The following is an 18,872-nucleotide window of genomic DNA, read 5'->3' as shown; positions in this document are numbered from 1 at the left end:
TCTGTAGTTGCCCCCATTTTAGTGGTACTCACTTATTGCGTACTCTTACACCCAACACCCGAACGGTCAGGGTCAGCCCATCCGGCCCCATCGCCGAGCTCACGCAAAGGGGCAAGCAGCCCTGATCCTGGTAGAGGAACATCCACATGGAACATTCCTCCCCTTCCAGACTTCCAAGCTTCCAGCACTCCCCCGTGAAAGCCGGGGATTGTCTTTTGGAGGACCTCCATGGATGATGAGAGCCAGTCTGGGGCTAGCCAGCACAACAAACAGAGGGCAGCACGACAGAAGATTGGACCGTACGACATGTTGCTTTTTGACCGACGAGCCTGATGTCCAGAGGCAGCCAGAGGCAGAACACTGTCAGTATGCGTACCTTGCTGTTTCAATAGGGATGCAAAGTATCAACTACCTTACGTGCCTTTTCATAAAGCGCGGGTACGTCAAGAGTCTGCGCGAGCTCCCACAAATGAATGCCCATGGTAATCATAAATAAACTACAGCCAGTCCACTGAGACATGATACTGCCCATTCGTCATGACACAAGCACGACAAGCCCGCCCCAGCCCAAGCCCAGGTGCTTCATCGTCTTATACTTTGCCTCATTAGATTGCGACATTGCAAATCGCAAGCCTCGCATGCCAGCTCTCCGCGATCTTCGTTGTGTACCTATCCGTACCTCTCATGCCCCTCTGCCTTTATCATTCTGTCTCAATTCCACGTCCGTCTAACATCGGGTAAGGACTCTCTACTCTACCCTGACAGTCTGCCTTCTGTTTCCGCCAGTCTTTGGAGCCCGTGAGCTGTCAAAGAGCAAACTCTGGTCCATCCCGACTTCCTCGCCATTTTTCTGAACCCTCATCATCCTCTTTCCACCTCTCACTCCTCTCCCTCTCACTCTCACTCTCACCACACCCCCCTCCCTTCTTCGTCTTGCTCATCTCCCCTTCATCACTGGAACCCCTGACTTTCTTCCCCACGCTTCCGTTGAACTCTCCCGGCAACTGCAACCTTACCCGCGCCTCTTGTCGATTTGCTCTGCCCATAGCCCACCCTTTCGACCGTTCGGTTGGGTCCTTTTTGCTCCCAGGCATTCCACCCACCCTGGTCTTGTTTGCGCACCGACTTGACCAGCCCGGGGGTGGTCGGTCTACTTACGACACAAGGAAAGGAATTGTGAAATTTCTGTTACGGATCGCGCACAAACGCCCGGTCGCACCCTCTTTCGTTGTCTCTCTGCTCTCTGCCTTTTTTCTTCTCTCTCTGTGTGTGTGCGTGTCTGTCAGCCGATTCTCATTTGGGGCTCTCGGCTTTAAATATTCTGGCATCTGCACTTTCCTTACGCCTCTTGCCCTCCATCTCGTCCACCTACCTTACATACGCCTCCCCCCATCTCAAGGAATATCACTCCACTCTACTGTGTCTCGGCACCAGTTCCAGCCTCGACAACGCCTCTCAACAAGCAACCATATCCACAGCTGTCCTTATAATCCCCGTTTCTTCCCCAGATTCTTCCGTACAGATACAGATTCAACACCATCGGTACGTGGAGCCTGTCGACAACGCAGCAACATCCAGACTCTTTGTCTAACACCTGCGTGATAGGACTTCACCTATTCATCCCCTCCGGCACACACAATCAAAATGCCTGCCAGCCAGATCCAGATCGCCTCGCCTCTACCTATTTCTCCTCAACGGAGGAATCTGCGCCTGATGACGGGCCAGGATCTCTACACAAGTTTGAACGCGACTCTCGCCTCGACCACCCACCGCCCGGTGACGCCTGTACATATGATTCAAGAGAACGACTACAGTGTGCCGGCGCCTCCTCCACCAAGCCCGGTATCATTCGCTACAGACCACTGGCAGTCATCGATCCGCCGATGAGATGTTCTTGTTCAGAGCTACGAACGAATTCTTTTTGCCCACTGTTCGACACAGGGGCTACTCTTTGCTTGTACAATCAGCATACGGACAAATCATGGGAGTACGGGGCGAAATGCGCGGAGCAAACTATATTTTTCTCAAACGGCTCGCGAAATGAGGTTTACACAAAAAGCAGGACTGGCACATATCATGGGTTTCTTCTTATTCTTCTTCTTCTCGGTCTGCATACGGGGTTATTGGCAGCAAGTAGCCACCCAAAAAACGTTGATGGTTTGAGACGACGATGGGCGTACCACCTTACACATTATTCGGAATGCGCACTCGTTTTCGGTGTGCAACTAGGAAATTGGCCTTTCTAGCTATGAATTAACATTGATAACACATTTTCTTTTCGCAACCGCCTTTGCCTATAGCTGCTGCGTTTAAAACACCCGGGGATTGTGACTCGTTCTGCGAATGGTTCGCCGGTTGACAGGGGGGCAAATGGGCCGTCCCATGTTTGCATTGGAACAGCTCGAACAGCCTAATCCCCCCGGGTTGTTGACAGATGTGAGGCAAGCAGGGACAAGCAAGGAATCTCAAAACAGCAGTTACAATGCTTTTCCCAAATTTGGATTGCGAGTTTGGAGGTCGGGCAGAATATTCGTCCATACTGACTCCCTTCTGCACTTGTTCAACTTTTTTTTCGTCCCTTCCATTTTCTCCGGGGGAACCTCGACGGGAAGAGCTTCCGTTGCCCAGACGGTTGGGTCCCACGGAAAAATAGAAGGTGGAGGATGGTGCCGAGGTTTCGCCTGCTGAGAAAGCACGGGCCATCAACACCAGCGCCAGCGCGCCCCACCACTTAACGCGACTTCTCGCCTGCATCGTGTGCTCCTTTCGAAAAACGCGTCTGTCGCGGTCGGTGGTCCGCGACCCCCTTAGCCCGGCGCGTTGCTGCCATCCGTTGCTCCATCATTTCCGCTCCCCACTCTCCTTCCAATGTACAAAACCTCTTCATACTCTTCATGACTTCTTGATACTTTCAACTTGTACCTTCTACACGAACCGAGACTTTTTAATTGCGCTTGCCAATCCTCTTGACTTCTACTTCTCAACTTCACAGCTTCCGCTTGTAATCTGCATCGCTCTCGACCGCCTACGTTTTCCTCCCCTCATCACCTAGACGACCAGCACTTGCACATCTCGACGCAATGGCTCGCGCAGCTTCCCGTCGGCAGGTCAAGCCTGTTGCAACCACGCCAGCGACCAACCTCATCAGCAAGTACGGCCGAGTCTCCAAGACATACCCTGCTCCCGTAGACGACGCTTCAAAGAAGGTCTTCTTCATCGGACTGCCCTCCTCTCTTCCCGTCGCCAAGACGGAAGTTAAGCCAGAGATCAAGCTCGAGTCCAGCCCGGAAAGAGCTCTCCCCCCTCAGCCTACAGCAACACCCTCAAAGAAGCGCAAGGCAAGATCGAACGACGAGGACGTCTCACTGAGAGATGCGAGAAGCGACGTCCCAGGATGCGAGTCTCTGAAGCGTCAGCGGGTCTTCAAGAGTGGGAAGGACGAGCCTGTCCCCATTAAGCTTGAGGTTGTCCCCACGACCGCAACCACCACCACTGCTGCTTCTACACGAAAGAGCACCACATCGCCAGTCGCCGACAGCCGCCGAAAGACTCGCAAGTCGGACGTCATCTCCCAAGCAAAGACCGAAGTGCGCAAAGCCAATCAGAAGGTCAAGCGAACAAAGAAGCACAATGCTACAAAGTCAGAGATCAAGGAGGAGGTTGTCAAGAAGCAGCTGCCTGCCGAGCTTTTGGAGCTCTTGGACCTGCAACGCGCCATCCTCAAGACTGTTTCTCTTCAGCTCGTGCACCAAAACAACAACGCACCGCTTGATATCAGCTCGATCGCACCTCACGTAGCCCGCACATGGGGAAAGAGGAGAGTCACAGTGGACGACATTCGGAGATGCATTGCCATCCAAGACACAAAGACACCAGGCCAGGAGGATGGGTCCCTCTGCTCGCCCTTTATCGTCACCGACTACGGCCGTGGCAAGCTCTGCCTCGAGATGGATCTCACCAAGAACATTGGCCGCATCGACGAGAATGAGCTCTGCCAACAGTTCGAGAAGAACCTGCACATCATGTGCTCCCAGCGCGCCATGGATGAGATGTCGGATCTCGATATCTGCTTCGAGAACCTGAGCTTCAACGACCTGCCCAAGTCCGATATTACTGTTCGTCACACAACCATGTCGGAGAACCCCCTGTTCGCCAAGGGACAACGCGCCTTGACTGGAATCAAGAACGACATCCTCAAGAAGCAGGAGAGAGAGACGCAAACCCAAGCATCGAAATTCCCGGCACTCAACCCCAACGGCACCAAGATGACCCTCCTCGACAGACTCCGAGCCAAGGAGGAAGCCAACGCCAACATCCAGCTCCCTGCCGGCCCCGAGATGGCGAGAAAGCGCGCCCTGCAGCGGGTGGGAGACATCTCCGCCGTCCTCTCCATGCTCGTGTCGTCGTCGAATGCGGCCGGACAGATGGTTGTGTCCTTCACCATGCCTGTTCTGCAGCAGAAGCTCAAGGACTCTCTGCGTGTACCCATGTCCATGGAGGAAGGTGTCGATGCGGTACGTCTGATTGCCAAGGAAGTCGCACCGGAATGGTTGAAGGTTGCCACGGTCGGTGGTAAGGAGCATGTCGTCATCCAGACGAGACGCAAGCCGTACGAGGCGGAGCTCGTTGCGCGAGTGAACCGACTTCTCGCATAGTTGAATTCATCTGAGGGAGAGGTTATCGGTGGAAGTGTGTTCAGGGGATTGGGTTGATGCATAGCATAGCGTGTTTTCTGCATACGGAGTTTGGAAGATACCACAGACAGAGGGATGAGACTCACATGGAGTTGCGGGCGCTTGGGTTCACTTGAAGGGGGGCAAACATGTAGACTTGACACGATAAAGGTGTAAACAGTCACACATTTAGAGACTGCAGGAGATGCAGGTAATGGATTCAGTGTAATCGTCAGCTTTGGAGTCGCCAACTCATCTATTGTGCTGTAAAACGTCTAGGAACCGTAACCTTCATAAAGAGCTAGCCTCTCGAGACAGTTCTGAGTCTTCAGTCTTGTTTCATGCTATGCAACCCAAAGCCGAGGTCATTTTGTTGTTCGATACGACCATTTTTCGCCTTTCCAAGGATCCAGACTCCCAGCGCAAGCAAGATTAAAGCCACGAGCGCTCTCTCTCTCTCGTGCTGTGCCGTGCCCTCCCCGAGACTGTGACGGTTCCACCGATTGAGTTGAGTGGTATCAATCAAATAAAAAGAAGAAACTACTGAAAGAAGTTGCTCATTTCTTCTTGGCGAAGCGCGGCTCGCCAATGTTGGCGCCGCGCAGCTTGACGTTGAGGACGCGCTCCATGGCCGACAGGATCTTTTGGTCGGGGGCGGCGCTGCCGCGCTCAAAGTCGGCGACGATGGACTGGGTGGTGTTGCACTTTGTGGCGAGGTCCTTTTGGGTCATCTTGGGCTCCATCTTTTGGCGCGTCTGGGAGATTGCGTCGCCGACCTCCTTGCCGACCGTGTTGGGCTTGATGATGTCGTCGGAGCGGTCGACCTTTGTGAGGCGCTGGCCTTCGACGCCGGGCTTGGTGGCCTGTTGGAAATGAGAATTAGCAACTTTTGATGTGGGAATTTTGCAGACTTTAAGAGTTTCGCTGGGAGGGTTGGCTTCAGGGGTGGTTTGCACTCTTTCCTCTCCATCTCCCGTCATCAATTGAGAATTGTGGAGAATGGAGGGGTGAGGTTGGGCAAGGGCTCATGATGTCAAGTGTGAATTTCAGAGGATGCTGTCTATCGCGCAGGAGAGGGATTGCCCAGGAGGGAAAAAAAACATACAGCATTGCCAGCGGCATACTTCTTCTCCGTTCCAATGACGGAACCGCTGCGCTGAGCGGCGTTGAGGGCGCTCTTTCCCTTGATGACGGTCTCTCTCTGCACGCCTCCGCCGCGGGCCTTGGAGCCGATCTTGGTGGCGGTGTCCCAGTCATCCATTGTGGGTGGTTCGGTTGGGTGTGTGAAGATTTGTGTGTTCAAAATAGGGGTAGTTCGATTGGTGCGAAAGGAGATGTGTCCTTCTTTCGCTGTTCGTCGGGGGGTTGGTGATGTGGTCTCGTGAGGTTTGTGCTGTTGGTTTGTCGGTGGAGGGGGGAAGGAAGGTTAGATAAAAGAGGGTTTCGTTGCGTCAGTTTTTGGGAGGCGGCTGTTCAAAGAGACAGAGGGGGGGCCCTGAATGTCTTTGTGGCTGGTGCGTGGGCTGGTCGGCAAATGACAGGTATGGAAGTCGATGGACTGGCATAGATGGCAAAAAACTGGTGGGGGGAGGGGAGTCGACGGGGAGGGACTGCACGAACTGAGTCAACCGGCGGAGGTAAGAAGGGCGGATATCCCTGCATGTGCCTAACGCCGCCGCCGCAGCAGAGCAGAGCACCAGGGCAGATCCGACCGTCAGACTGGGCTGCAAATGGCGGGGTGACCGACCTGACCTGAAGAGCCTCCCCCTCCTATTGCTGAAAGCTGTTCCCCAGCTGACGGGAGCGCTCTGCGTACAGGTATGGGGAGCCTTACCGCATCTTCTCCCGGTGGCTGCCCCGGCCGGTCTCTATTTTTGCCTGACTGCGCCACACATCGGATTCGAGGCCCTCGAGGTCTCTTTTTCATCGTCTTCCATAATCAAGTCAGCCCGTTGGAATTCGGAAGAGCGGCCTCCAGGGAATACCTTAGGTACGAGGTATTATTCATTCCATTGTCACTCATCGCATTTAACGGAAGTAAGTCGTTGATTCCGCCCAGGTTCCCTTGTCGGCTGTGCAACCTGACCCTGGCCATATGGCAGCAGCTGCCTTTGTTGTGTTCTGAATATGGCAACCTGCTTGCCTTGATCATGATCAAACGAACTGTATTCCGGGCAATGGCTTCTACGGATCAATGGTGGCCATGCATACGACATGTCTGTATCTTGGAGAGCCGTCCTGGCCGACGTACCTGGCCGACGAAGTGTCGGCCATGACTGTTTCACCTGGTTGCAGCTGGTTCGATGTTGATGACTAAGCTCACTCATGGAACGAGATCCTCACGTTGAGGTGGGTTCACCAAGAGTCTTGATCTCATCGAACATGCTCATCGGCCCACAACCCGCCCCGTCCTCCACCGAAAGACCCGATCTGGCAATCGCCATAGCCAAGCTTTCGTGATCCTTGACTGGAAGAGAGACGATTTTTAGAAAAAAACAAACATCGCAAACAACACCATCTCTTCATAATGAAAATAATATACAGCACTTCATCTTCATAACACTGCCGGGCACTAACCCCCCCGAACACGGCCGCCGGCATCCTTGCAACGACGCCGATCTCTACACGTGGTGAACAACCGGCCTCGGCCCCGGGAACCCCCCAAACACCTCGACGGCCCGGCCCGGAAAAATCACGAAGCATACCTTACCATACACCATGACCGCCGCCGCCGCACCGGGCCTCCAGCCCTTGACCCTCCTGGCAGGCTTCACCTACTACTCCCTCCTCGGAACCTACCTCGACACAGCCCTCCTCCTCGTCTTCACATCCTATCGCAACAAGCGCCTCCTCGCAGACCTAATCTCACCCTACGTAGACCCGCACCTCCTACGCAACCAGCTCCTCCTCCTCCCGGGCTTCCTCCTAGGTTTCGTTCTCTTACAGATATGCCGCTTCCTCCTAGGCCTTGATGCTCCCACCGCGTCAGAAACGGAATCGAGAAAGTGGAAGACGACGCCGGTGAAACCGCTCTTGATCCCTTGTACCACGACACACAGGCGGACGTTTCCCGAGAAACACGCCTTTGTGTACTCGTACCTTGTCGTCGGCATCCCCGTCGGGTGGAAGGGCAGCTACGGCGGCATGGTCTCGTGCGACGTCGACGAGGCAGGCTGGTTATCGTGGTTCTCGCTGGCGCCGCGGACGGCGGGACGGGCGTGGTTTCACGTGGATCCGGCGGACTATCTCGAGCGCGGGAACGGGCACCTTGGGTTGAGAGGGAAGCTTGATGCGTATCTCACTTCTCAGGTAAGGCGTCCTTCCGCTCAGCCAGGTTTTATCCAGAATCTCACTTGAGCAAAACGTGCTACATGAGAATGAACACAAGACTCACATAAGTCACGACAGGGCGCGGATCCAGCGCAGTATCCCAACGCATACCTCGTCACCGCAGCCCGGTTCCTGGGATACCACTTCAACCCGGTGTCCTTTTGGTACCTCTACTCCAGGGACAAGGAGCTGACAGCCATGGTGCTCGAAGTGAACAACACCTTTGATGAGCGGAGGATGTACTTTCTCACCACGGATGCCTCCCCGTCAGAACAGCGTCTCGACGACGGTAGTAATGGACTACAAGACGGCATCGCAGCAGAGTCGGCCTCACAAGACGCAGATGCAGAATCCGCCGCCCAAAAGACGCAGCAGATCAGGATGACAAAAACCTGGCCAAAGGACTTCCACGTCTCCCCCTTCAACTCCCGCAAGGGATCCTACGCCCTCTCCGCGACAGACTTCTTCCCACCACCACCACCACCGTCCGGCGCCGGTATGGCAGGAGCCGACTACAAATACACCCTCGACAGTACAATAACCCTCTCCTCCTCAAAACACCACCCCAAAATCGTCGCCCGTCTCTTCAACTCCGCCCCGGCCATCGACCCAGCCACCATGAACCCCTTCCAGAAAATCGTCTTCCTCGCCCGCTGGTGGTGGGTAGGCTTCGTCACCTTCCCCCGCATCGTCAAAGAAGCCGCCGTCCTCTCCCTCCGCAAGGGGCTGCACGTCTGGTTCCGCCCGGAACCCCTGAAAGAGAGCATCGGACGGAAAGCCGACGCGACGGAGAGCCGGCTTGAGCCCGTTTTCCGGTCTTACCTCCGTCACCTGGTCGCGCAGTCCACGGCCGCCATCGCCCTCACGTACATTCCCGCGGGAATCACTACCACTTCTGGAGCAGGAGGAGGAGGAGGAGGCCTCACAGAGACGATGCTCTCGCCCGCCGCCCAAAAGAACCCGAAACGTGCAGAGCACCTCGACCTCAAAGTCCTCACCCCCGTCTTCTACGCCCGTTTCGTGCGCTACGCACACGACCTCGAGGCCATCTGCTGCGAGTTCCAGGACAACGGTACGCTCTGGATCTCGCAGCCAGAGGTCCTACCGAAGCTCATTCTCAAAAAACCCGCGCCGCCACTAAAGACGACAAACATTCTAGACTACGTCTATTTCAGAGCCATACGCGCCCTGCGGCAGAGGCCGGACCGCATCGAGCGGCCACTGACCTCGGCCACGAAGTCTCCGGAAGCCAAGGACGGCGGCGCCGGCGCCGGCGTACAAAAAGTCGATATTCGCGACTTCCGCATTTCCTCCATGGACGGCTTCGTCCTCGGACAGACGGACAGGCAGACGCGGAGTGTGTACAGATCGCTCGTGCTACGATCATTTCTCGCCGACCGACTTGCGCTGGGGAGCGTGGAGCTCCTAGATTTGCAGCACTTGATCCTGCGCGCGGGCGTCGCTTGGGTCTTGTCGTCTACCGTCGCTCCGCTCATGAGGTTATGAGAGATACTTTGATACGAGTACCGTAGTACTCAGTAAGCGCCATGCATGTGGCTCACGTTCTGTGTTGCTACCTACTAGAGACAACGCGCAATCAGCCGCGCCTATTAGAAAATCATCGAGAAGGAGAGAAGAGCTAAGATGTACCAAGCAGGAGAGACAACTCTCTAAACTTGCTCCAGGTAGATGACGATACCCCTCTGGCTGGACCAGTCCATCTCAGCCTTCAATGTATGTCGTCGATGATCAAACAAGGCAGCTAGGTAGCTAGCTGCTCATAACCTGCATCGCCCGGCTGGGTTTCCCCCCGTTCCGCATATGCGACGAGCTGTCTTCCGTGGCTCACTGTCATTGGGGGAGATCTCTTTTTTTCGTCTCAGATAAGCCAGAGGAGATAAGTTGATAGCTCACCTACATTTCATCATTTACTTGCCGCAGTCCGGCGTATCATGAGCAGCAAACGCACAAGGACATCACACATCCACACACCGAGCTGCGCTGTCATGGATGCTGGTAAGCAGATCCCCCAAGCTGTGGATCTTTCCAATGGTTACAGCTGGGTATTTGAAATACTCGTCTCTCTTTCCCGTGGTTCTCCCCAACCAAAAAAGCATATTTGGCAGGTAGTCTGATTAGTCCATGTTGGGGCGGGCGGGCAGTGGACGCCGAATTGCATCTCTTTGCATGCGGTACCTTACCTGGAAGAGGGGTTCCCTTACCTCATGTCTGTTAGTTTGCATGGTCCAAGCAAGGGAACGCTATACTCGAACTGAGCACGCGGCATACGTTCGTACCCTTACTCAGCATGTCATCTAATGTGTAGATTGTGCAGCGTTTGTGGAAGAGAAGAAAACAAGAATCTGTCAGAAGGCCATCTCATGTTTCAATCGTTGATAAAACGTTTTGTCAATGGCATCTGGAATACTTACCTAGCTGTGATTCAGAACGCTGTGTGTGAGGTGGCGCATATTTCCCCGCCCATGTTTGGATCACCGATTTCCGAGGGGCCGGGGAGAAGCTGGTGTGGAGGGGAAGGTCTCTGAGAGTGGACTCAGTGGAGGGCCGGGGTCACGTCACACCTCTCCAAACATAGGTTACCCAGAGGCGCCTCGCGCTAGATTTGGTAGTTGCCATTACTCGATTCGCAATGATTTGCAAAAAAATGCTTGTTGAACCGCTCGGGCACGGGGCCGATGGCAGGCATTCTAGGTATACAGTATGCACCTATGCCAACCCGGCAGTGGGGTCGATGTGCACACGCTTGACACTTCATACTGACAGAACTTTCGACTCCTTGAGTCTTCGAGGTGCCGCAGAGGAGTGGTATCCGGTGTGTCATGCTAAGGTGCCGGCGAGCTGCAGCAGCACTAACGCGGGTCCCGCATCGAAAATTCCAAATCGTCCGGTCCAGGGCGGGCGGCTGGGGTGGGCTGCGTTCGAGAAAACCGTACAGTGTTTCTCGAAGCTCTGGTCCCATCTTGTCAGCAAACCGCAGCTTCGATCAAACAAGGATATCTCAAAGACGTACCTTTTGCCATGGAGAAGGGGCTCTAATGACAAATTGCGATGATGAAAGGATCTTTTCTCCAAGGGACCCGAACGCCCGTCCGTGGCTGGCGCAAAACCGAGCATCGGTTTGATCCTCACCTGCTATGAGCCCCCCTTCCGTACCCCTCCGCGGGGTCGAGCTGTTCGAGTTCGAGACACCAACATCCAATGCTCGCCTGACTAGCATTGTCATGTCATGCCACAGATTGATCGAAAACCGCTCGCCGTGAACATATTCTGACCAGACCCGGTATTGTCTCGCCTTGTACTGTGCTGTGCTGTACTTGGTCGTGTATGTAGCGAATTCGAGAGCATGGATGTCATCCAGACTCTTGCTGATATACGGTGCAACAAGGATGAGCTGGCCACAGGTCGAACAGAAACGCCAAGGAACTCAGGATCGCCGTGGCCTGCAGCGCTGACAGAAACGTTTCTCGAATTGGTGGATCCCTTCTCCTCACTGCTTCCCAAAGCTGTCCAAGCACCCAACGTCTTGTTTCCAGGGTTGGGTTGTGCTCGATGTCCCGGCTCCGAAGGAGCCTAAGCCTACCGCCACGAAAGGGTGTGGTCTCTCGAAGCTTTTCGTAATGGAGGACTCGTCGGATGTATAAAAAGAAGTTATTTTCCCTCGCGAATAATGTGATCAAGTCTTCCTTCCAAAGATCAAAGCACAAACGCCAATCTTCGGAAAGTCTCCCCTCAACGTCACAAAACCGTAGCTTGAGTCGGGGTCGCAGCCAATTCACCATCGGAAACTCCCATCCCACGGTTCGGACACTTCTCCCCGCTCATCCGGTCTGGATCCAGGATCGGTACCTCAATAGGGTAAGTGACGTCGTCGGAAATATGTAAGCGCCTCAAGTGGTGTTCGGAGGTCGCCAGCTAAAACTTGATGCGCCACCAGATACCCCGCCCCCTCCATCGACAGAAACAAAAAGGGCTTGCTCCCGTCTGGTGTTTGTCCGCTTGGAAGTTTTGCTGCACTGCACTGTCTTTCAACGACTTCAAATCTGTTGTTGTTCTCGAAGGATTGCAACCCATTTTCAACGTACCTCTCCGACTTTGCTTTATATATTCAACATGCCTCTTACCGGACACTGCCTCTGCAAGGCCGTCACCTACAAGGTGGACGTCGACGCCCCTCTCATTACCGGCTACGATCACTGCGACGATTGCCAGCGCCAGAGTGGCTCGACATACTGTACGTGTTCTCTGCTGCTTTCCCACATGGCTTTGTCGTAGCATAGAATTGGATTGCTCGATCTTTCGACTTGTGACCTGGGCGTGTCTTGGTTGCTGACCCTGGATTAGCCCTTGTCGCTGTTGTTCCCAAGGATAAGCTTACCATCAACGGCCCTACAAAGAGCTGGGCGGGCAAGGGCTCATCAGGCAAGGATGTTCACCGTATCTTCTGCTCCGAGTGTGGCTCGCCAATTGCTCACGACCCCGATGCGGCCCCAGAGATCATCGCTCTCAAGGCTGGTACCCTCGATACCGAGATCAAGAAGAACCTAAAGCCGGTAAGTCGAGCCATGAACGCAACACCGATCGAAGACATTTTCTCCATTGCTGTGGCTTTGAATCGTGATGATGGCACAGGCGAATGTCGCGACTAATGCGTTATCTCTAGGACACCGAGATTTGGACTGTCGGCAAGCTGCCCTTCTGCCAGGAGAACTTGGCAAAGCCCTTCAAGCACATGCCCGAGTAAATTCGGACGTACGGTGTATCGAATAGAGTTGAGATGCATGTAAGATGGGATATACCCCTAGGTCTTTGGATGAAGGGTCTGGGACCCAACTTATATGCTGCGCGGTGGAGGGAACAAGACTAGCATGGACGAGTGGGATGTGGGGAGTTTGTGGGTGTGGTGGGTTGGCGTGAGAACCTGGAGGGTTATGATGGCATCGGGCTCGACTCGACCTCTTTTTGACCCACGTCCGTCGTTACCCAAGTACACGCAGCTACTAGGTTAGCTCGGACGAAAGATTTTGGAAGGACTCATTAGAAATTGAATGCAAGGCAATTGCTCTACAAAGACACAATCGATCGTGCCTCGCCGTCCGGGTGACATCCTCGTCCAAAGCGCCATCACTGTCACAACCCCATTGTCAAGGGTCAGAAGCCAGCTGCATTTGATAAACTCTGATAAACATCTTGCATTATGTCACTTATCACAGTCACGGCTCAGCCAAAGAGAAAGGGAAAAGTGCATCCATTCAATGCTCATTAATACTTGAATCGTGAACAGTGCCGGACGTTATCATTACTTCCACCACCAGTCATCTCTTCAACCCCGACTTTCTCTCACGCGACGACGGCCAAACTGCGTCTCCAAGAATCTCTTACAGTCCTGCGAGAACTGCGATACCAGCAGCACCCATCAAGAGGCCACCTGCAGCGCAAGTCGGCATCGCACCACTACCAGCGGTTGTGCTTGTGGCCGCGGCACCCGAAGCTGTACTGGTGGTGGCAGTTGAAGCACGGGTAGATGAAGTACCAGTTGCTCCCGAAGCGGAGCCAGTCGCAGCAGTAGAAGGGCTCGTCGTCGTGCGGCTTACAACAGCAGTGGCACTCGCGGCTGCACCAGTGATGGTGCCAGGTCCCTGGGGGCCGCTAGCCGTATAGTAGAGAGAAATGGCCGTGTTGCTGGGAGCTTGATCGCTTGTGGCAGTGGCTCCAGTAGTCACGGGAGTAGCAGCAGCCTCTATGCCGGAGTAGATGCTGGCGAAAACAGCAGTGGGAGTACCTGTGCAGAGAGCATTGGAGGCAGATGAGAGGACGCCGCTGTAGAAAGCCAGGTTTCGCTCGCTGCGGAGACCGTGAATAGTGAGGCATCGCTCGCAAGCCAACTTCTCGGCGAAGAAGCTACCCCCGCAGATGCATTGAGCGTGTGCCTCGTAGTCGATAGGGTTGGTGCCATTGGGTTGACAGGCGAGCTCAATGTTCTCAATTTGGACGCAAGGGGGAAGCTGGGCACCAGAACCTGTCTGAGGCTTGCAGACAACGTCTTGGTAGGGACGGGTGGTCTGGCGGATATCGAGAAGGGCCGGGATAGACCAGGCTTGGGCGGTAGAGGGAAGCATGGCTGCGAGGCCAGCGATGATGGTTGTCTGTCTCATTTTGGTGTAGTTTGTGTGTTTTGACAAGCCGGTCAAAGTTGGCGTGGTGGTAAGGAGTTGGATGATGAAGGAATTCTTCGAGAGGATAGATGTAACGGCAATGGATGTGGTAATTGCAAACAAAAGAGGCTGGTGTATTGGTGTAAGTGGTGAAGGCAGTTATGGAAGGCTTTGATGATGTGTACACTGTAGTTGGGTGTGAGAAGAAGAGATGGATCGGGGAGAGAATTGAGAGAAGGGGATTAAGAAGAAAAGGAAGAAGAACACAAAGGCATTGTCCAATGAGTAGGCTGCTGCCTGTGTCACAACCAACGGCAAGTGCCCTCTTGCGGTGACTACCACATTTGCCAAACCGGACGTTTGTACCTGACCTTGGCTACACTACCTAAGCACCAAGGGGGGAGGAACAGGCGTGAGAGCGCATGCGTCGAACCGGGGCAAACGGGGAGGGTATCGTGGACAGGATATACAAAGTTTGGATCTTTGGTGTTTGACCTTACCCTTTCTGTATTCCTTGTTTTCCTTGGGGCATGCAGATTGACGTTTTGCCATCATTACCGCAACTAACGCGCCATTAACGGCAAGGTCTACCGGAGGGGAATGTTGCCAGAACAGACGGTTTCTCACGCCGGCGGAAATTGAATATTGCGGCACAGCTAAACACCTCGTTCGCTCCTGTAGACACACACACACACACACACACATGTTGCAAATTGTCCAGTCACGGTCGAGGAAGATTTCGCGCCGAGTTGGACCAACTCGAGCAGCTGGCCGAAATTGGCCTAGTGATGCAAGGATGGCACTGTCCACACCTTCAACTGATGGGAAAGCTCGGGCGTAAGTGTGGAGTCAGAAGCTGTCCTTTTGGCAGGGGAGCAACACCTTATCGAGGGCGCCTGGGGTGCTCCTCATCAACATGGACCTTATTGCCAAGCGAAGCAGCATCCATAATCATCGTTGACTAGGTAGGTCCATTGCAAGGTACAAGGTATCCGTATCCGTACTTTGGTGTTGGACCTTCACCTTCCCGTCCTTTCTTTTGCGGGGACTCTTGTAGTAAGTGCTTAGGAACCACCATGCGAGGTACTACCTCAATGCTTTGGATGAGTTCCTGCCACTGGCCAGTCTAAGGACCTTCCTGCCCTTCTTGTTGTCGAGTCACTCGTGACATAGGTACCTGATCATACCTAAGGTAATTGCTACCTCCACAACTAGGTAGGCCGGGATTGACTAGACGACTTGATCTAGTATTATTCGGTCCAGTTCCTCCCGTCGCAAATGACATGGCACGTTGGCCTCAAAGGAAAGTGGCACTTCGACCTGTTCCATGACTAACATTCATGACCCAACGACAGCAGAAACAGCAGCAGAAGCAGCAGCAGCAGCAGAGGGATCTTGATCAAGAAGGAGTAAGGGATCAATCCCTGGCATTACATCGAATGATCGAGGCACTGCTGTCATCAGTCGCAAGGCGCCTTCAACCACGTGCCTGCCACGAAAAGCTCGGGGCAACCACCGTTCAACTCTGTTCCTGCAGGCAACGCCGCAGGGGTGAAATAAGCTTGCTTGTAGTAAGCATGGTCTTGCCTATATCTCAGTGCCAAGGCCCCCAGATGTGGTAGGAAAGACGCTGATCTATTCAACGACGCACCTCCCTCATCTTTGACAAATCCTTTAACGGCAGACAACTGAACTAGTCAGGCGGTTTTTGACTTCTTTTGAATTCGAATTGGCAACTTGTTTTGTAGTACGAGAACAAATACAACGGAGGACCTCTACGGTTCGTGGCGCGCCTCTCACCTTGCATGAATCGGCTTCTCCACGCCAACCGTCAGCCCTACGTTTTCTAGTGCCGCTTCGTGCATAGGTGTTCCGCCACAATCCAGCACTTTGAATGCGAAGTTGATTTCATTCCAGGACTCGATCGCTGAGCAGAGTGCAAAATGCGAGCCCGATAGCTAATTGCTGCATGAGCCTGCCAGTGGCCGCTGGGAACGGCCCCGTCAATACAGTATGGCCTGGTCCTGAGACCTGTGTCTTTGCGACTCGCATCCCAAGCCAGAGTGTCTTTGTTTACAGCACTATCTCACCTCAATATCTGTCTCGTGGTGTATGTGGTAAGACGCCGCCCTACCGTAGCTTCTCAGTCAGCTTCCTGGTTTGGTCTGGGCTTGGATTGTGGCAGAAACAATGCAGGCAACGCACTTGCACTGCCGCTGAAGCTGGAGGGACACTATCTTCAGCTAGGCTCAGCCATCCGTCTGGCTTGTGCGGCTGAAGGCCAAGTAGACGACTTCTGATATGGCACTCTTCGCCATCTGATATTCCAAGCTCACAAGCTACATGTTGTCCTGAAGCAGACACTCACCCCGGGTTCCTACTACAAGTATGCGCTTCGTCCAAGAGCTCGCTGTCGCTGTCGTGAGTCTCGCGCCGCTGGCTTGCGCTGTTGATCCGTCTCTACATTCAAGACAGGCTCAGCAAAGTCTCAGCAATGCGCTGACAAGCCACGCCGATCTCTCCACGTTCAACGAAATTCTGAACGGCTATCCGAGCATTATAAGCAACATAACCGCTGTGACGAAAAATAAAGTTACTCTCCTAGTGCCGACCAATGTTGCCCTCGCCAAGTTTCTTCAACAGTCCAACGTCAGCGAAATCACGCAGCTTCCCGTGAACCAACTCTTGACCATCTTGCGATACCATACTCTGGATGCTCCGTTGACGGCCTCGAATTTCAGCGCGCCCAGGGGTATCACAGTCCCCACCAAACTTCGAGATGAGCTCTTCAACCTTCGGACACCTGGACCTGCCATCATCGACCAGTACGGCGAAGACAGGGTCAGGTGCTTTTTATTTCACCGAGCACCATTAATCCCACCAAATTTAGAGTTAGGCAAGGGACCCCTTCCGATGATCACACCGCGAGCCTGCGCGGTGGCCTTGGTCAGACTGCCGAGCTCACATCGATCGATGGGGTGTGGGATGGCAGATATTTCCAATCTGTCGATGCGTGAGTCGATACCCTCCGCCTACATCAAGGGACTCATGCTGATAACCTCACAGTGTTCTAGAAGCCCCGGCAGTATGTTCCACCACCATCAAGAAGCTCTCAAGCTCACTATCGGCTCTCGGAGATGCATTGGACAAGATCAAGCTATGGAGACAACTCGACAATACCGCCAACATCACATGCCTGGGACCCAACACCGCTGCTTTCAAGGAGGCAGGCAGCCCCCAGAGTTCTCTCGGAAACGAAGACCTCAAGAACGCGTTGCTGTGAGTCACAAGCCACGAATGCAGACTCTAGCTCTCGTTCGACTGACCCAAATAACAGTTTTCACACTCTACCTCAGACAGCTTACAGCGACTTCCTCGTGGATGGCCAGGAATTCACCTCGATGGCCAACGTGACTGTTCGCGTCACGATCAAGGACAACGAGATCTGGTTCAACGATGCCAAGGTCATTAGCCCCAACGTCCTGTGAGTACTACAATGCATGGACACTACCTGGCCAGCAACGATACCCAGGCAATGAAACTGATGGCTTGTGACAGGACCAACAACGGACTCATCCACATCTTGGACCGCGTAATGTCCGCCAATGCCCTGCCGGACTCCTCGACTTCCTCACCGACGGGGACGGGCTCGGCTACCCCTACTTCAACCGCCACGCCCCCGAATGCCGGGAACCCCATGTCAGAAAGTATTCGTGCCGCCGCAGTCATAGCTCTTGCGGCCGGTTTGCTGCTGGTGTGAAGTCATATCTTCAGGGATACCAAGGGCCTGTTTCCTCCTCTGACTGGGAAGATTAAGAGGAGAAGAAGTATCGTAGTCTATGGGATTGAGAACGTATACATAGCAATTGTCTACCTAGTAACCCAGGTGACGCTTTCGTAGGCCGTTGCTCTGCCGTCGTCAGCGTCAATCATATCTCACCTAGTACTCTGATGCGGTCGTGATACGATCTTTCTGGAAGGTTGCCAAGATTGTTGTCTCACATATGAGAAAAAGAGGGCGAGAACCCTAGCAACGCGGGATGCCTCTGTCCTCTGGAATCCTCACCGACTAGCTCGTCCCAAGGATCTACCGTACATGTCAACCCTCCTCATCCGGCCGATCCGCTCCCCGCCGCTTTCTTGCTTACATTCGAGTTTCGTTTCATGCAGCTCAAACCAAACATTTTGTATCGTATTAAGGGAAGACAGTATGGGAGTTATACAAAAAAAAAAGGTTCCAACACGAGATGTGAAAGTCCCTTTCCAAGTCAAGGATAACTCGGCAACGCCCGCTTACTTCCGACTGGCATCGAGAAATTCAAAGATCCTGGCTCTTTGTCTACGTCACTGTGCCATTAAGAAAAACGGGTACCAGAGCCAGCCTTATCATCCGCTTGGGTCCTTATTTCTGGAGATTAGGATCATATTTTGTGGCGCCTCTATGGTGCGTTTGCGTGGGGGGTCCGTCCGTATTTGAAGCTAAGGGAGGGAACTAAGGTAAGACACACAATCCTTGGGTCGCTCATGCTGAGCTGTTCCCCTTCCAGTCCGCGCCAGCTTCCCAAAGGTAATCCCCCTTCCTCCCCCTCCCCTCGAGCAGAAAAAAAAAAAAAGAAAGAGAGAAGTTGGAGAGGCTCAAGTTCATACTACCACCTTCATCTCGAATCAACTCACAAGGCCCGCGGTCCTGAAAAGT

The 18,872-nt window shown here is 53.8% G+C and overlaps 8 protein-coding genes across 8 annotated transcripts; 6 read left to right on the top strand and 2 right to left on the bottom strand.

Annotated features, from left to right (window-relative positions):
* Positions 1-518: 518 nt before the first annotated feature.
* On the top strand, positions 519-731 carry CTAM01_00784 (uncharacterized protein; the record flags this gene model as incomplete). The annotated part of the gene is made up of 1 exon (XM_060516831.1): positions 519-731. One exon carries the CDS (start codon positions 519-521, stop codon positions 729-731), a length of 213 nt encoding a protein of 70 aa, XP_060388293.1.
* Positions 732-1,644: 913 nt separating this feature from the next.
* Positions 1,645-1,887, top strand: CTAM01_00783 (uncharacterized protein; the record flags this gene model as incomplete). Its single annotated transcript, XM_060516830.1, has 1 exon — positions 1,645-1,887. One exon carries the CDS (start codon positions 1,645-1,647, stop codon positions 1,885-1,887), a length of 243 nt encoding a protein of 80 aa, XP_060388292.1.
* Positions 1,888-3,080: 1,193 nt separating this feature from the next.
* Positions 3,081-4,655, top strand: CTAM01_00782 (uncharacterized protein; the record flags this gene model as incomplete). Its single annotated transcript, XM_060516829.1, has 1 exon — positions 3,081-4,655. The coding sequence occupies one exon, from the start codon at positions 3,081-3,083 to the stop codon at positions 4,653-4,655; it is 1,575 nt and encodes a 524-aa protein (XP_060388291.1).
* Positions 4,656-5,230: 575 nt separating this feature from the next.
* CTAM01_00781 (multiprotein-bridging factor 1) lies at positions 5,231-5,934 on the bottom strand (the record flags this gene model as incomplete). The annotated part of the gene is made up of 2 exons (XM_060516828.1): positions 5,231-5,536; positions 5,779-5,934. 2 exons carry the CDS (start codon positions 5,932-5,934, stop codon positions 5,231-5,233), a joined length of 462 nt encoding a protein of 153 aa, XP_060388290.1.
* Positions 5,935-7,391: 1,457 nt separating this feature from the next.
* Positions 7,392-9,509, top strand: CTAM01_00780 (uncharacterized protein; the record flags this gene model as incomplete). Its single annotated transcript, XM_060516827.1, has 2 exons — positions 7,392-7,982; positions 8,082-9,509. 2 exons carry the CDS (start codon positions 7,392-7,394, stop codon positions 9,507-9,509), a joined length of 2,019 nt encoding a protein of 672 aa, XP_060388289.1.
* Positions 9,510-12,134: 2,625 nt separating this feature from the next.
* Positions 12,135-12,765, top strand: CTAM01_00779 (glutathione-dependent formaldehyde-activating enzyme; the record flags this gene model as incomplete). The annotated part of the gene is made up of 3 exons (XM_060516826.1): positions 12,135-12,255; positions 12,366-12,574; positions 12,685-12,765. The coding sequence occupies 3 exons, from the start codon at positions 12,135-12,137 to the stop codon at positions 12,763-12,765; spliced, it is 411 nt and encodes a 136-aa protein (XP_060388288.1).
* A 634-nt stretch (positions 12,766-13,399) lies between these two features.
* Positions 13,400-14,176, bottom strand: CTAM01_00778 (uncharacterized protein; the record flags this gene model as incomplete). The annotated part of the gene is made up of 1 exon (XM_060516825.1): positions 13,400-14,176. The coding sequence occupies one exon, from the start codon at positions 14,174-14,176 to the stop codon at positions 13,400-13,402; it is 777 nt and encodes a 258-aa protein (XP_060388287.1).
* A 2,388-nt stretch (positions 14,177-16,564) lies between these two features.
* On the top strand, positions 16,565-17,936 carry CTAM01_00777 (fasciclin domain-containing protein; the record flags this gene model as incomplete). Its single annotated transcript, XM_060516824.1, has 5 exons — positions 16,565-17,001; positions 17,067-17,189; positions 17,243-17,455; positions 17,514-17,660; positions 17,735-17,936. The coding sequence occupies 5 exons, from the start codon at positions 16,565-16,567 to the stop codon at positions 17,934-17,936; spliced, it is 1,122 nt and encodes a 373-aa protein (XP_060388286.1).
* Positions 17,937-18,872: the final 936 nt, after the last annotated feature.

Source organism: Colletotrichum tamarilloi (assembly GCF_030869305.1).
Source record: "Colletotrichum tamarilloi strain Tom-12 chromosome Unknown Scaffold_2.1, whole genome shotgun sequence".
Lineage (NCBI taxonomy): Eukaryota > Fungi > Ascomycota > Sordariomycetes > Glomerellales > Glomerellaceae > Colletotrichum > Colletotrichum tamarilloi.
The sequence above is the reverse complement of the archived record's forward strand: the minus strand, read 5'-3'. Positions and strand labels throughout refer to the sequence as shown.